The sequence below is a fragment of the Anomaloglossus baeobatrachus genome, chromosome 7 (genome assembly GCF_048569485.1).
Source record: "Anomaloglossus baeobatrachus isolate aAnoBae1 chromosome 7, aAnoBae1.hap1, whole genome shotgun sequence".
NCBI classification, from domain to species: Eukaryota; Metazoa; Chordata; class Amphibia; order Anura; family Aromobatidae; genus Anomaloglossus; species Anomaloglossus baeobatrachus.
The window spans coordinates 294,784,078-294,801,725 of NC_134359.1; the positions used below are offsets into that span (position 1 = coordinate 294,784,078).

The following is a 17,648-nucleotide window of genomic DNA, read 5'->3' on the forward strand; positions in this document are numbered from 1 at the left end:
TTCAGAAATTAAAGCATTAAAAATATATATTTTGTTATGATTTTTTTTTTTTTATATTTTTTATTTAACAAGAGATTTCCATAACTCTTGGGGGTTGCCACAAAAAATTACCGAAACCTCATCAGAAACATCCAAGAAAACATTCAGGGGGTGTGGAAGAGATGTAAGAGAGTGAACTCAATATAGAGGGGTTGATGAGAGAGGCTTGGCTTGATAGAGTGTCATGGCTGAGGGGAAAAATATTCTCTTTCAATCCCATGAATTTCCATCCCTAAAAGTGGCCTAGTGTCACATCTCCTCCAGGACCTGACCCGGCGATACTTGCACGTGTTACCAGGCACCTCCATATTCATTCTGCAGGTGGCACTGGTGATTGAGGAGATGTTGGGACCAGAAGGTTTAGGTAGCTCAGGCTCTATCCAGCCATTGACTAGGGTGGCTGGTGGATAAGCCTTGTATTGCCGACCAATCTGGAAATATGGAGGTGTGTGCTGTCCAGCTGGAGTAATCAGCTCCCTACCTTTGCGAATTAGACAACACCACACCCTACTGTGACGCCCTGGGCAAGCCAGGGGTCACAGGTCACTACACCACACGCACCCCACATTCCCTGCAGGTACACCGAGGTCAAAACTTAAATCCTTGTTGCCTTCCTCCAGGGGCTGATGTCCACACCAGGGGGTGGGCCAGGCGGTTGGCTCCGCCCACCGAGGAGTTCACAGCCCTGGAGGCGGGAAAACCAGGCAGTCAAGCTAGGGAAGTGAAGGAGTAAAGAGTGAGAGTAAGAGGAGAGTTGAAAGTGACAGAGAAAAGTGACAGCAAGAAGCCTGAAGTTAGTCCGGGTGTGTGCCCCGGACTGAGACAGCAAGGTTGGCAGATGGCGGTGACCGTCTGCAGGAGAGATTGCTCCGAGGTTGCCGAAAGGACCGTGGACGGGTGGTGACCCGGCGGTACCGGAGCGGTATACAAAGAACAGTCAGCACCAGGGCAGGGGCCTTTCGGATCCCGGCAAGGCAAGGAGTCGCCATAATTTGCCAAATCCGTCAGTGAAGGGGACGTCTGTCTCCCAACAACCAAGTCCCGATTGAAGGCAACAGTCCGACCATTAAGGGGAGACACCGCCACCGCCAAGGCACCAGTTTCCCAGGGCCAGCGCCTGCGGGCAAGAGTGGGGCTCCTCCGGCTGATATCCATGTCGGGGAGCGGGTTACCGGTGGGAACCCATCGCTACCAGAAGATTACACATAGGTGCAGGGAAGAGATCGTCACCGTCAACTGCAGGGAACATCAGCACCGTAACCGTCCGAGGGACCCGTCCAACCAGCCGTTTGTTTACCGAGAACTGTGTCGCGTTTACTGGTTGAGTGAGTACCTCCGTGCCGTGCGGCACAGCGCTGTCCCTGCGCCCCTGCACCTCCACAGGCCCCATAACCCGCCTGTCCACTACCCAACCCCATCACTGGGCCCCGGGATCACCAACCCCTACCCACAGAGGGGCAAAACAACAACTGGCTGCTCCATACCATCACTCCCGGGTTCCCCAGCCAGAGCAGCGGTGGTGTACCCTCAATCACCACAACCGTGGGTGGCGTCACGGACAATACATTATCCCAACCACCAAACCCCTTTCACTCACGGGCGAGGAGCGCCGCTAGAGTCCCCGGGATCCGGCCCACCGCTCGAGCCACCGAGCAGCAGCAGCGACAGCCGGACCCGAGCAGTGGGAGAGCGCGGCGTCCCCTCCTCCGCCCGCGACAACTTGGCGTCACGAACAGGATCTTACCGCTCTGCCGTTGGGTAGAGGTGCGCCTTGTGACCGCTGGAGGTGTCCGGCAGAAAAATTTCAGAAGCCGCCATCTTTGGCGCGAAGAGTTCCCGCTCGAGCGTCTTCTCGAGTAGCAGAGGCGCGAAGGCCAAAACCCGCCCCAATAGAGGAGGGGCCGGAAAGAAGCTAAGGGGGACGAAATGGCGACTGGATGTATGTAGCGCGCGGCTGTACAAGCCAGGACGCTGGGACCCTGCGATTTGCCGAGCCTTGCAAAGAAATGTCTGTTCCACCCAGCTATGCGGAGGCTACTGAGCCGGTGCCCGGGACAGCGGCATGGCTGAGGGCCCGAACGGCAGGGATCTGCCGACATTACCGGAGCCAGATCTGCAGGCTGATGGAACAGTGGACCGCGGAGGTGGAGGATGTAGCTGCGGTTGCACGAGTATATGGAATGGAGGCCATGATGGAGGAGCTAGTGAGTGACCCATGCCCCTGTGTCCCCGAGGGACCGGCCGCTGCGGCTGAGGGACCCGGTCTGCCCCTGGCCCCCACGCCACCTCCGCCCTCCTTACCCGTGCACCATACTGCGCCTGGCCCGTCGGGCGTACACCCCTCCGTGACCGTGGCCGAGAGAGTAACAAGCCTAGAGGCTACGGCAGCTGGCGGCCACCCGCCTGGTGCAGAGGCAGACGATAGTGATTCCGGGCCTGACACCGAGCCCGTGTCGGAAGAGGATGAAGGAGTCATCGCTCTGCATGGCATGGAAGCCACCTATATTCCCCGGAGTGGAAATAATGGGTATCGGGCGGCCCTTCCTCGCCGTGCTTGCTATGCACTAGAGGGGCTGGTGCCTGTGTTCCTCCACCCAGAGCCGGGTGAGGAGGATGAAAGCCCACAGTAGGGCAGCGGAACCCCATTGTTCAGTCCCCGTTGGGACAAAGGAAGTTTGTCTGTGTTTGTTTGAAAAATGATGATAAGCAAAATGATTACCGTGAAAGTCACCTGATCTGAAACCGTGATTTGGAAAACCGGCCGTTGCCGGCACCTTTGTCCCCATGGGGACCGTTTAAAGTTGCATAAGGGACTCCTTATGGACAAGCCCGTGAACTTGCAGGGCAACCACAAACGTTAAGTGGCTTGTAAATAAGTTGTGTTACCGTTACCGTTTCCGCAATTGCCGCCTCCGGAGAGGCAGATTGGAGGGAGGGCCCGCAGTAGAGCAGGCTGGGGCCCAGCCACCATAGGAACCGGTGGCTACCCTCTGGAGGGGAAGGACAGATCCCGCTCGGGTAACTTGGTGCAGGACTGGGGTCAAGGGGTGCTGCCTATTTTCTAGGGGCAGCATCAGGGCCAGGTTGCTTGGGTGGGAGAGAGCGGAGACCGTGACCGTACACCATTTGAAACCGTTTAAGTAAGAGTACCTCCCGATGTGGGAAGAAGTTATTTTACTTGTAAATATGTTACCGTTTTCTATCTTTGCAGAAAAACAAAAGGAAAATAAAACCGGTGTTGGACGGGCAGCCCGAGGACGGTCTGCATTTTGCTAAGGGGGAATGTGACGCGCTGGGCAAGCCAGGGGTCACAGGTCACAACACCACACGCACCCCACATTCCCTGCAGGTACACCGAGGTCAAAACTTAAATCCTTGTTGCCTTCCTCCAGGGGCTGATGTCCACACCAGGGGGTGGGCCAGGCGATTGGCTCCGCCCACCGAGGAGTTCACAGCCCTGGAGGCGGGAAAACCAGGCAGTCAAGCTAGGGAAGTGAAGGAGTAAACAGTGAGAGTAAGAGGAGAGTTGAAAGTGACAGAGAAAAGTGACAGCAAGAAGCCTGAAGTTAGTCCGGGTGTGTGCCCCGGACTGAGACAGCAAGGTTGGCAGACAGCGGTGACCGTCTGCAAGAGAGATTGCTCCGAGGTTGCCGAAAGGACCGTGGACGGGTGGTGACCCGGCGGTACCGGAGCGGTATACAAAGAACAGTCAGCACCAGGGCAGGGGCCTTTCGGATCCCGGCAAGGCAAGGAGTCGCCATAATTTGCCAAATCCGTCAGTGAAGGGGACGTCTGTCTCCCAACAACCAAGTCCCGATTGAAGGCAACAGTCCGACCGTTAAGGGGAGACACCGCCACTGCCAAGGCACCAGTTTCCCAGGGCCAGCGCCTGCGGGCAAGAGTGGGGCTCCTCCGGCGGATATCCAGGTCGGGGAGCGGGTTACCGGTGGGAACCCATCGCTACCAGAAGATTACACATAGGTGCAGGGAAGAGATCGTCACCGTCAACTGCAGGGAACATCAGCACCGTAACCGTCCGAGGGACCCGTCCAACCAGCCGTTTGTTTACCGAGAACTGTGTCGTGTTTACTGGTTGAGTGAGTACCTCCGTGCCGTGCGGCACAGCGCTGTCCCTGCGCCCCTGCACCTCCACAGGCCCCATAACCCGCCTGTCCACTACCCAACCCCATCACTGGGCCCCAGGATCACCAACCCCTACCCACGGAGGGGCAAAACAACAACTGGCTGCTCCATACCATCACTCCCGGGTTCCCCAGCCAGAGCCGCGGTGGTGTACCCTCAATCACCACAACCGTGGGTGGCGTCACGGACAATACATTATCCCAACCACCAAACCCCTTTCACTCACGGGCGAGGAGCGCCGCTAGAGTCCCCGGGATCCGGCCCACCGCTCGAGCCACCGAGCAGCAGCAGGCCGCAGCAGCAGCGGCAGCCGGACCTGAGCAGTGGGAGAGCGCGGCGTCCCCTCCTCCGCCCGTGACACTACAAAACATCACTGGAAGCTTCTAGATATATTTATTTTGCCTGCTCCACACAGACCTGATTTTCAACATTCCTGTTTTTGACCTCAGTTAATTACTCACCATTCTCCTACCAGACGTTTTGTTTTTGCCCTCTTGGTTCTGACCCAGCTACTTGACTATTCCACCCAACAGTAGATGACCACCAGAGCTTAAGGTTTGAAGGCCACGGCTCTACGATGATAGGGTAAACAGAGTGGCCAACCTGCTCATGTTAGCCATTTGTACAGCTGAGGTACGAATATGAACATTGTCCCTATTACTGTATATCTTATGTGAAGAATCGGACTATAATCATTAGGGGACATCCAAAATTGTATTAAACTCGGCATTTTAGTTTTTACAACAGAAAAGGGACAAGAAATACAAATGTTCCCCAGACTTTGAAATAGGACATAGGCTAAAAAAAGAATCCACTGCTGACAGACATAAAGATATGAGGAGGACATGAAAGTTATGAGATTCGCAGCAATTAATTAATGTCTTGTGTCTATTAGAGAAGAGTGATGTAATCCCCCAATGTGGAGACCCTGCGGAGATCAACTAGGTGGAGATGGGCTTCAGTTATAAATAAGGGCTGCATGTCTTGTAAGTAGGATTCACTCTACATTATATGGCAAAGTGAGGAGCACAACGTCACCTACTCTTCTGAAATGGATCAATTCTAGAATGAGAAGGTCTCCTAGAACCGCAGCGGAGAACAGGAGACCAGTGCAACATAGCGAGGGGGTGAAATAATCAGGTATGCGTAGAGGTAATCTAATGTGGGCACTGTGTAGAGGTAATCTAATGTGGGCACTGTGTGTAGGTAATCTAATGTAGGCACTGTGTAGAGGTAATATAATGTGGGCACTGTGCAGAGGTAATCTAATGTGGGCACTGTGTGTAGGTAATCTAATGTAGGCACTGTGTAGAGGTAATATAATGTGGGCACTGTGCAGAGGTAATCTTATGTAGGCACTGTGCAGAGGTAATCTTATGTAGGCACTGTGTAGAGGTAATTAATGTAGGCACTGTGTAGAGGTAATCTAATGCGGGCACTGTGTAGAGGTAATATTATGTAGGCACTGTGTAGAGGTAATCTAATGTAGGCACTGTGTAGAGGTAATCTTATGCAGGCACTGTGTAGAGGTAATATTATGTAGGCACTGTGTAGAGGTAATCTAATGTAGGCACTGTGTAGAGGTAATCTTATGCAGGCACTGTGTAGAGGTAATATTATGTAGGCACTGTGTAGAGGTAATCTAATGTAGGCACTGTGTAGAGGTAATATAATGTGGGCACTGTGCAGAGGTAATCTTATGTAGGCACTGTGCAGAGGTAATCTTATGTAGGCACTGTGTAGAGGTAATTAATGTAGGCACTGTGTAGAGGTAATCTAATGCGGGCACTGTGTAGAGGTAATATTATGTAGGCACTGTGTAGAGGTAATCTAATGTAGGCACTGTGTAGAGGTAATCTTATGCAGGCACTGTGTAGAGGTAATATTATGTAGGCACTGTGTAGAGGTAATCTAATGTAGGCACTGTGTAGAGGTAATCTTATGCAGGCACTGTGTAGAGGTAATATTATGTAGGCACTGTGTAGAGGTAATCTAATGTGGGCACTGTGTAGAGGTAATCTAATGTGGGCACTGTGCAGAGGTAATCTAATGTGGGCACTGTGTAGAGGTAATCTTATGCAGGCACTGTGTAGAGGTAATATTATGTAGGCACTGTGTAGAGGTAATCTAATGTGGGCACTGTGTAGAGGTAATCTAATGTAGGTACTGTGTAGAGGTAATCATATGTGGGAACTGTGTAGAGGTAATCTAATGTGGACACTGTGTAGAGGTAATCTATGGGCACTGTGTAGAGGTAATCATATGTGGGAACTGTGTAGAGGTAATCTTATGTGGGCACTGTGTAGAGGTAATCTAACGTGGACACTGTGCAAAGGTAATCTTATGTGGACACTGTGTAGAGGTAATCTAATGTGGGCACTATGTAGAAGTAATCTAATGTGGGTACTGTGCAGAGGTCATATTACGTGGGTGCTGTGTAAAGGTAATCTAATGTAGACACTGTGTAGAGGTAATCTTATGCAGGCACTGTGTAGAGGTAATCTAATGTGGGCACTGTGTAGAGGTAATCTTATGCAGGCACTGTGTAGAGGTAATCTAATGTGGGCACTGTGTAGAGGTAATCTTATGCAGGCACTGTGTAGAGGTAATCTAATGTGGGCACTGTGTAGAGGTAATCTTATGCAGGCACTGTGTAGAGGTAATCTAATGTGGGCACTGTGTAGAGGTAATCTAATGTGGGCACTGTGCAGAGGTCATATTACGTGGACACTGTGTAAAGGTAATCTTGTGTAGGCACTGTGTAGAGGTAATCTAATGTAGACACTGTGTAGAGGTAATCTAATGTGGGCACTGTGCAGAGGCCATATTACGTGGGTGCTGTGTAGAGGTAATCTAATGTAGGCACTGTGTAGAGGTAATCTAGTGTGGGCACTGTGTAGAGGTAATCTAATGTGGGCACTGTGCAGAGGTCATATTACGTGGACACTGTGTAGAGGTGATCTTATGTAGGCACTGTGTAGAGGTAATCTAATGTGGACACTGTGTAGAAGTAATCTAATGTGGGCACTGTGTAGAGGTAATGTAATGTGGGCACTGTGTAGAAGTAATCAAATGTGGGCACTGTGTAGAAGTAATCTAATGTAGACACTGTGTAGCGGTAATGTAATGTGGGCACTGTGTAGAAGTAATTTAATGTGGGCACTGTGCAGAGGTCATATTACGTGGGTGCTGTGTAAAGGTAATCTAATGTAGACACTGTGTATCTTATGTAGGCACTATGTAGAGGTAATCTAACGTGGGCACTGTGTAGAGGTAATCTAATGTAGGCACTGTCTAGAGGTAATCTAATGTAGGCACTGTGTAGAGGTAATCTAATGTGGGCATTGTGTAGAGATAATCTAATGTGGGCACTGTGTAGAGGTCATATTACGTGGACACTGTGTAAAGGTAATCTTATCTAGGCACTGTGTAGAGGTAATCTAATGTAGACACTGTGTAGATATCTTATGTAGGCACTGTGCAGAGGTAATCTAATGTGGGCACTGTGTAGAGGTAATCTAATGTGGGCACTGTCCAGGTCATATTACGTGGGTGCTGTGTAGAGGTAATCTAATTTAGGCACTGTGTAGAGGTAATCTAATTTAGGCACTGTGTAGAGGTAATCTATGGGCACTGTGTAGAGGTAATCTATGGGCACTGCGTAGAAGTAATCTAATGTAGGCACTGTGTAGAGGTAATCTAATGTGGGCACTGTGCAGAGGTCATATTACGTAGACACTGTGCAGAGGTAATCTTATGTAGGCACTGTGTAGAGGTAATCTAATGTGGGCACTGTGTAGAGGTAATCTAATGTGGGCACTGTGTAGAGGTAATCTAATGTGGGCACTGTGTAGAGGTAATCTAATGTGGCCACTGTGTAGAAGTAATCTAATGTGGGCACTGTGCAGTGGTCATATTACGTGGGTGCTGTGTAGAGGTAGTCTAATTTAGGCACTGTGTAGAGGTAATCTAATGTAGGTGTGAAGCCCCACAAGTGCAGTGTCGGTGCATTACCTTCAGGGACTCCACTCGGCTGGATCTTGTCACTGGTAGGAAATCTTCTATTTGTCGTGACGCCACTCTCAGAATTGCGGTCAGTGGGGACCGCCACTGCAGATTAAGGGATACCTGGGGCTGATGGTGGGTGCAGTCGGATGTAGTAGCCTCCTGAGAGTGAGGCAAGCCCCAGGGCCCTGTGTAGGTGCGTGGAACCACAAGGCGCAGAATAACTCCACACACGCAGAATGTCTTTCAGGGGTTTTACTCACTTCAGATGGCAGGGTGAGTAACCCGGGCGTAGCTGGGATGAACCAGGCTGGAACCAGGCGTCCTTCAGGCTGACTTCTGATGGTGACTACCAACTCGCCTTCCTTAGCCCTTGGTGGTTTGGGGTAACCCCGACTTTTAGTCCCTATGGGGGTCACCCAGGGAAGTTGCTGAAGCCTCTCTCCCCTTCGGTTGCCGTTTGCTTGTCGCCTGGACCAGATCACTCCAGCTACTTGCCTCCTGTGACCTATGGGCCCTCACTGTGGCTACGTGGCTGCGGCTTTTAGGTGTTGTGGTGTGGGCTTTGAGGGCCCCACACCGGCAGGTTTAGCAGGGAAAGGTGGATCTATCCCCGCTCCGGGATCTGCCGCACGTTTGGGCCTGGTTCTCCCTAGCAGTCTCCTTACTTCCCACTCTGTGCTCTCTCTCTAGCTGGAGATGGGTTTCGGGTAGCACTCCTAGGTGACCGTTCTCCCCCGTCGGTAGCCACTGCGCGGACGCTGTCAGACTGCAACAGCCCCAGGGGTAGGGGTCTGCTCTCCTCGGAGCTCCCTGGACTCTGCACTGAACCGGCTCACTGCTCCTCCTCTCCTGTTCTTGCCTACGCCACCTAGCAACCAGGCTCTCCACCACACCCCTTGAGTGGAGATGGAGGCTTTTGGCCCCCTCCACTATTCCAGTGGAGGTGAAGGCTTTTCCCCCTCCTGGGATCCCCAGGGGTCCTCTCATAGGTACATGTGTGAGACCTGATCACTATGCGCCTGTGTAGTCACACCTCGGTCAGCCTTCTGGATTACCTGTATTGTACTGTCCCCAGCATGGGTGCAGTACTCAGTGGTGCCTGACCAGGTCAGGGGCGCCACATAGGCACTGTGCAGAGGTCATATTACGTGGACACTGTGTAGAGGTAATCTTATGTAGGCACTGTGTAGAGGTAATCTAATGTGGACACTGTGTAGAGGTAATCTTATGTAGGCACTGTGTAGAGGTAATCTAATGTGGGCACTCTCTAGAGGTAATCTAATGTAGGCACTGTGTAGAGGTAATCTAATGTGGGCACTGTGCAGAGGCCATATTACGTGGGTGCTGTGTAGAGGTAATCTAATGTAGGCACTGTGTAGAGGTAATCTAGTGTGGGCACTGTGTAGAGGTAATCTAATGTGGGCACTGTGCAGAGGTCATATTACGTGGACACTGTGTAGAGGTGATCTTATGTAGGCACTGTGTAGAGGTAATCTAATGTGGACACTGTGTAGAAGTAATCTAATGTGGGCACTGTGTAGAGGTAATGTAATGTGGGCACTGTGTAGAAGTAATCAAATGTGGGCACTGTGTAGAAGTAATCTAATGTAGACACTGTGTAGCGGTAATGTAATGTGGGCACTGTGTAGAAGTAATTTAATGTGGGCACTGTGCAGAGGTCATATTACGTGGGTGCTGTGTAAAGGTAATCTAATGTAGACACTGTGTATCTTATGTAGGCACTATGTAGAGGTAATCTAACGTGGGCACTGTGTAGAGGTAATCTAATGTAGGCACTGTCTAGAGGTAATCTAATGTAGGCACTGTGTAGAGGTAATCTAATGTGGGCATTGTGTAGAGATAATCTAATGTGGGCACTGTGTAGAGGTCATATTACGTGGACACTGTGTAAAGGTAATCTTATCTAGGCACTGTGTAGAGGTAATCTAATGTAGACACTGTGTAGATATCTTATGTAGGCACTGTGCAGAGGTAATCTAATGTGGGCACTGTGTAGAGGTAATCTAATGTGGGCACTGTCCAGGTCATATTACGTGGGTGCTGTGTAGAGGTAATCTAATTTAGGCACTGTGTAGAGGTAATCTATGGGCACTGTGTAGAAGTAATCTAATGTAGGCACTGTGTAGAGGTAATCTAATTTAGGCACTGTGTAGAGGTAATCTATGGGCACTGCGTAGAAGTAATCTAATGTAGGCACTGTGTAGAGGTAATCTAATGTGGGCACTGTGCAGAGGTCATATTACGTAGACACTGTGCAGAGGTAATCTTATGTAGGCACTGTGTAGAGGTAATCTAATGTGGGCACTGTGTAGAGGTAATCTAATGTGGGCACTGTGTAGAAGTAATCTAATGTGGGCACTGTGTAGAGGTAATCTAATGTGGGCACTGTGTAGAAGTAATCTAATGTGGGCACTGTGTAGAGGTAATCTAATGTGGCCACTGTGTAGAAGTAATCTAATGTGGGCACTGTGCAGTGGTCATATTACGTGGGTGCTGTGTAGAGGTAGTCTAATTTAGGCACTGTGTAGAGGTAATCTAATGTAGGCACTGTGCAGAGGTCATATTACGTGGACACTGTGTAGAGGTAATCTTATGTAGGCACTGTGTAGAGGTAATCTAATGTGGACACTGTGTAGAGGTAATCTTATGTAGGCACTGTGTAGAGGTAATCTAATGTGGGCACTCTCTAGAGGTAATCTAATGTAGGCACTGTGTAAAGGTAATCTAATATAGGCACTGTACAGAGGTAATTTAATGTAGGCACAGTGTAGAGGTAATCTAATGTGGGCACTGTGCAGAGGTGATCTTATGTGGACACTGTATAGAGGTCATGTTGCGTGGGCGCTGTGTGGAGGTAATCTAATGTGGGCATTGTGTAGAGGTAATCTAATGTAGGCACTGTGTAGAGGTAATCTAATGTGGGCACTGTGTAGAGGTAATCTTATGTAGGCACTGTGTGGAGGTAATCTTATGTGGGCATAGTGCAGAGGTAATCTTATGTGGGCACTGTGTAGCAGTAATTTTCTGTGGGCACTGTGCAGAGGTAATCTTATGTGGACACTGTGTAGCAGTAATTTTCCGTGGGCACTGTGTAGCAGTAATTTTCTGTGGGCACTGTGTAGCAGTAATTTTCTGTGGGCACTGTGTAGCAGTAATTTTCTGTGGGCACTGTGTAGCAGTAATTTTCTGTGGGCACTGTGTAGCAGTAATTTTCTGTGGGCACTGTGACTGGGGTAATGGACTGATACTTCGGTATTCACCTGGTGAGTGTCAAGTCCCCTCCCCGCATTTTTGGTGCCTGATTTTCAGTCTATAAATATTGCCTGCCAATCACAGTAATGGCATAGCCATCTTTGCTACTTGTAAAAAATGACTTGCATTCCCCCACCTAAATGTGATAACCAGCGCAGGTAAAGTAGACAGCTGGGGGCTGGTATTCTCAGGCTGGGAAGGTCCATGGTTATTAGGCCCTACCCAGCCTAAAAATAGCAGCCCATAGCCACCCCACAATTGGGACATCCATTAGTCAATTGTGGCGCTTTATCTGCCTCATCTGATTGCCCTGGTGCGGTGGCAATCAGGATAATATATGGAGTTGATGTCAGCTATGATTTGTCAAAAATCACAGCTGCCATCAAGCCTTGGGTTTGTAATAGAGAGGTGTCTATAAGATCCCCCATTACATACCTTTTAAGTAAATAGAAAAAATACAAGCACACAAAATTTATTGATTTTCAATTAAAAATACACTCTTTCACCTATTTATTAACCTTAAAATTAACCCCGCAGGTCCAACGTAATCAATACTACGTCCCACGATGATCGCAGCTCTGCATCATCCAGAGGCCATGGTGAGCAGTGACATTAGAACATGTGACAGCTCACTGCAGCCTCTGGTATACATTGAGCACCGTGGGAACTGCCAGAAGTGACCTCAGGTGAACTCAGTGCCGGACTATCTGATTGTGTGTCACAGCGGCAGTACAGTCCAACAGTCCGGCACAGAGTTCACCTGAAGTCACGTCAGTCGGTTGTCATGATTACCAGTAAGGTTACTAGAGCTCCCAGCCTCTAGATCTCCCAGGAACTGTGAGGCCCAGAAACCTTAAAGGAGTCTTTAAGGACCCTGGAGTTCCCAGCTGTTCGGACTCCTTGAGGGTGAGAATTCTGGTAAGAGACCATAGCCTCCAGATGTCCCAGCAGCTGAGAACTCTGGGAACCTTAAAGGCTCCTTAAAGGCTCTTTTAAGGTTTCTGGGCCTCACAGCTATCGGGAGACCCAAAGGCTGGGAGCTCTAGTAACCTTTCTGGTAACCGTGGAAACCAGTAACTGTAAGGGAGCCTTTAAGGAGCCTTTAAGGTTCCCAGCTGTTTGGAAACCTGGAGGCTGTGAACACTGGTAATAGATCACAGCCTCCAGATGTCCCAGCAGCTGAGAACTCTGGGAATCTTAAAGGCTGCCTTAAAAGCTTCCTTAAAGTTACCGGGTTGACAGTTGTCATGAGACCTGGTGGCTGTGAGCTCTGGTAACCTTAAAGGAACTTTTACGGGAGAGTAAGATTCCTGGAGTTCCTTCCTGGTTCTACTCCTCCTCTTGGACGTATCTACCTTCTGTTTCAGGCGGAAACCCAAGTTATGTTCAAATACATGAAGAAGAACCTGGTAAAAGGATTCATCCATAAGTCTTCCTCACTGACCAGAGCCAGATTCTTCTTTGTAAAGAAAAAGGATGGTTCCTTTAGGCCATGTATTGACTACAGAGATAGCAACCAAATCACAGTCAACAACAAGTACCCACTGACGCTTATACCAGAATTGTTCGAATGTCTCCATGATTCCAGGATCTTCTCCAAGCTCGACCTCCATTGTGAAAACAATTTCATCCGGAAGCCCCTAATAGAAGGGCCTGGGACGAGATCTCTCTCTCGTCCAGCCCTTTGGTTAGGGGCTACCGGAATAATGAGAGCAAGAATATGCCAGTTGGGAAATCGGACATTTCGAGCACCTTCACAATACTTGATTGAGTACCGAGTGTCTTGAGCACCTTGTTACCCAATAGAGTATTGAGCAGTGACAGTTTGAGGGACATGTCAAAGAGTTGAAAGTCATAACTTATCTCCAAATGCTCCGAAACTCAAACCAGTCTTCTGTGGTATGTGCTGGAAAAACTAGACTGATCCATGGAGGCCGCACCAAGCAACTCACAGGATCTGCTGCCAGAACACCTTCAGATATCTCATGACGACCCAAGCACAGTCTTGGCAGCACAAGGCGGGGTGTACTAATACTTAGTTGTAATGTCTATGCTCCTTGGCTAAGTTTTATTTTCCATATATTATGAAGTCTCTTTTATTTTACAGCTTGACAACAACATGGTCCTAAAGAACCAAACATCTAGTGACAATTTCTTCATTCTTCCATTCTTCCTCCACTCTGAGGAGAATTCCCTCATTTCCGCTGGTTTTGTCTTAATTTATGTCTTCGGTCTCATGTGGAATGGAGCGATTGTCATGGTTTTTACCATTTACTCCCACTTACACATCCCCATGTACCTATTCCTCTGCAATCTATCGTTGGTAGATATGTGCTACACAACAGTCACGGTCCCTAAACTGTTAGACATCTTACTTTTCGGAAACAATATGGTGTCATTCCTACAGTGCTTGTCCCAGATGTTCTTCTTCGCCCTTATGATAAGCGCTGAGGTAACTATGTTGACCATCATGGCCTACGATCGATATATCGCCATATGTATCCCACTACATTACCACCATATTATGAGTAGAAGGAAATGTATTTGGATCCTAGTGTTGGCCTGGGGATCTGCTGCTTTAAATTCAATCTTCTTGACCAGTTTTGCCATAAACACTACATGGTGTCACTCCAAGAACATCCAACACTTTTACTGTGATGTCAAAGCTCTGGCCAAGATCTCCTGCCCCGGTTTGATTTTCCATGCAGTCATCTATGTGGATACGCTTTTACTTGGGTTCCTCCCATTCACTATAAGCTTAATGTCCTACATCAAGATTCTCAGCGTCATCTTAAGCATTGCTTCTACTGAGGGCAGGAAGAAAGCCTTCTCCACCTGCTCATCTCACCTCACCGTCCTCCTCTTCTTCTACGGGACAGGAGTTTGTGTCTATATTAGACCGCCAACCCAATACACGGAGGAACCGGAACAGGTCTTCTCTGTTCTCTACACCATAGTAACGCCGGCCTTAAATCCTCTGATCTACAGTTTACGCAATAAAGAAGTGAAAGAAGCTTTACTAAAACTTCTGAGGATAAAGTCAAAATAAAGAATCACTATTATTGGTGAAGGTACAAGCTTGAGGACTCTACTAATCCTAAGACGATGGCCAGGTCTTGAGGACTAGTGGTACATGTCATATTAAGTCCTTCACTGCCTTAGACCACCAAGGCTGATGATATTTAATACTCCACGGCTCTAGACTACCAGTTCCAGTGATAATAAATTCACCATTGCCCTAGACCACCAATGTTGCTGCTCTAAAACCCACCACTGCCCCAGGTCACCAAGACTGGTGGTACTGGTGATATTAAATTGTTCACTGCCTTAGACGACAAGGACTGATGATATTAAAGACTCCACTGCCCTGGACTACCAGTGCCAAGGATAGTAAATCCATCACTGCCCTAGATCATCAGGGCTGATTATGTTAATTCCACCACTTCTTTGGACCACCAGGACTGGTGATGATAAATTAACCAATGAGTATAGGCCAACAGGGTTGATCATTTTTCTCTGCCAATTGCCCCTGAACTCTATTCCATCCCTCCACTCCCCTAGACAACTGGAGAGGCTATCATTAATTCCTTACCTACCATAGACCTGGTGTGTATCAGGAGATAACAGGTTAATTCTGAGAAGCCAATGGATGAGACCAGAATAGATGAATATGTAGTTTATTAGTCTACGCGTTTCAAAGCATAGGCTTCTTCTTCAGGACATAAAACCAATCCTTCTGCCTTCTGGCCTCTTAGGGGGGCCTATATCACCAGTACCTAGCGTTGGCCACCATTAACCACCATTACCTAATGCTCAGGGTCTTTTTTACCACAATCTATACAAAGGAGTTTTTGTTTATTCTGTATCTCTTAACATTGATCCAGATGTTTCCTGACCACATCTATCCATCCGCTGCCTGCCCTGACCATCTGCACATCTACCCATCCGCTGCCTGCCCTGACCATCTGCACATCTACCCATCCACTGCCTGCCCTGACCTTCCGAACATCTACCTATCCACTGCCTTCCCTGACCTTCCGCACATCTACCCATCCGCTGCCTGCCCTGACCATCTGCACATCTACCCATCCGCTGCCTGCCCTGACCATCCACACATCTACCCATCCGCTGCCTGCCCTGACCATCCACACATCTACCCATCCACTGCCTGCCCTGACCATCCACACATCTACCCATCAGCTGCCTGCCCTGACCATCTGCACATCTACCCATCCGCTGCCTGCCCTGACCATCTGCACATCTACCCATCCGCTGCCTGCCCTGACCATCCACACATCTACCCATCCGCTGCATGCCCTGACCATCCACACATCTACCCATCCACTGCCTGCCCTGACCATCCACACATCTACCCATCAGCTGCCTGCCCTGACCATCTGCACATCTACCCATCCGCTGCCTGCCCTGACCATACGCACATCTACCCATCCGCTGCCTGCCCTGACCATCCACACATCTACCCATCCGCTGCCTGCCCTGACCATCCACACATCTACCCATCCGCTGCCTGCCCTGACCATCCACACATCTACCCATCCGCTGCCTGCCCTGACCATCTGCACATCTACCCATCCGCTGCCTGCCCTGACCATCTGCACATCTACCCATCCGCTGCCTGCCCTGACCATCCACACATCTACCCATCCGCTGCCTGCCCTGACCATCCACACATCTACCCATCCGCTGCCTGCCCTGACCATCTGCACATCTACCCATCCACTGCCTGCTCTGACCTTCCGAACATCTACCTATCCACTGCCTTCCCTGACCTTCCGCACATCTACCCATCCGCTGCCTTCCCTGACCTTCCGCACATCTACCCATCCGCTGCCTGCCCTGACCATCTGCACATCTACCCATCCGCTGCCTGCCCTGACCATCCACACATCTACCCATCCGCTGCCTGCCCTGACCATCCACACATCTACCCATCCGCTGCCTGCCCTGACCATCCACACATCTACCCATCCGCTGCCTGCCCTGACCATCTGCACATCTACCCATCCGCTGCCTGCCCTGACCATCCACACATCTACCCATCCGCTGCCTGCCCTGACCATCCACACATCTACCCATCCGCTGCCTGCCCTGACCATCTGCACATCTACCCATCCACTGCCTGCCCTGACCATCCACACATCTACCTATCCGCTGCCTGCCCTGACCATCCATACATCTACTATTGTGATAACACTTCTGCCTACTCATCCCTGCACTAACACCATGAATTCGGACCTTCTAGTCATTGTTTATGGAGTCTGCTTAAAGTGGTTATTGTCACAGTTCTGCTGTAAAAACAAATAAGGAATTTAGTTCAGCTCACCACTCCAAAGCAGGTATCTCCAACTTCTGGTCCGGTGCACGGAACAAGCGGTTTGGCTTCCACAGCTGAATAATCAGTCACATCAAGAGGAGGAGGGGAGGAGAGAAGATCCAGCACCGACGTAATAAAAAAATCCTTTATTCAAAATTCATAAAAAAGGAAATTCCAACCAAGTGCACAATATATTTACGCTTGACGTGTTTCGGAGAAAGTAGACTCCTTATTCATAAGCAACATGTACTAACACCATGAATTCGGACCTTCTAGTCAACGTTTATGGAGTCTACTTAAAGTGGTTATTGTCACAGTTCTGCTGTGCAGAGCATTTTGCATTTGAAAATGCTTTGCTATGTGTCTTGTGCACTTGCTGACAGGTTCCTTTTCAGCATTAGGGTCCACGTTGGTTTGGGAGGTGCCTTCACAGATGCGCCTCATTCCTGGTGATTGCTCTTGGCTCCTGTTTTGTGTAAGTGTTCTGATCTTGGCTTCTGAATTCGGACCGCTTCCTGACCATGTCTCTGTCTGCTCCCTGAATCTTATACGTTATCTCCCGGCTTCTGACCTCGGACCTCCTCCTGACCACGTTTTTGTCTGCTCCCTGAACCTTATACGTTACTTCCCGTTTTCTGACCTCGGACCTCCTCCTGACCATGTCTCTGTCTGTTCCCTGAACCTTATACGTTACTTCCCGTTTTCTGACCTCAGACCTCCTCCTGACCACGTTTTTGTCTGCTCCCTGAACCTTATACGTTACTTCCCGTTTTCTGACCTCGGACCTCCTCCTGACCATGTCTCTGTCTGTTCCCTGAACCTTATACGTTACTTCCCGTTTTCTGACCTC

At 49.4% G+C, this 17,648-nt stretch overlaps 1 protein-coding gene across 1 annotated transcript; it reads left to right on the top strand.

The window, feature by feature from the left end:
• Positions 1–13,582: 13,582 nt before the first annotated feature.
• Positions 13,583–14,512, top strand: LOC142246764 (olfactory receptor 1G1-like). The gene has a single exon (XM_075319816.1). It carries the CDS (start codon positions 13,583–13,585, stop codon positions 14,510–14,512), a length of 930 nt encoding a protein of 309 aa, XP_075175931.1.
• The last annotated feature ends 3,136 nt before the right edge of the window (positions 14,513–17,648 follow it).

Excerpts from the sequence above, each read along its gene's own strand:
- LOC142246764 (XM_075319816.1), top strand. The coding sequence starts at position 13,583 with ATGGTCCTAAAGAACCAAACATCTAGTGACAATTTCTTCATTCTTCCA.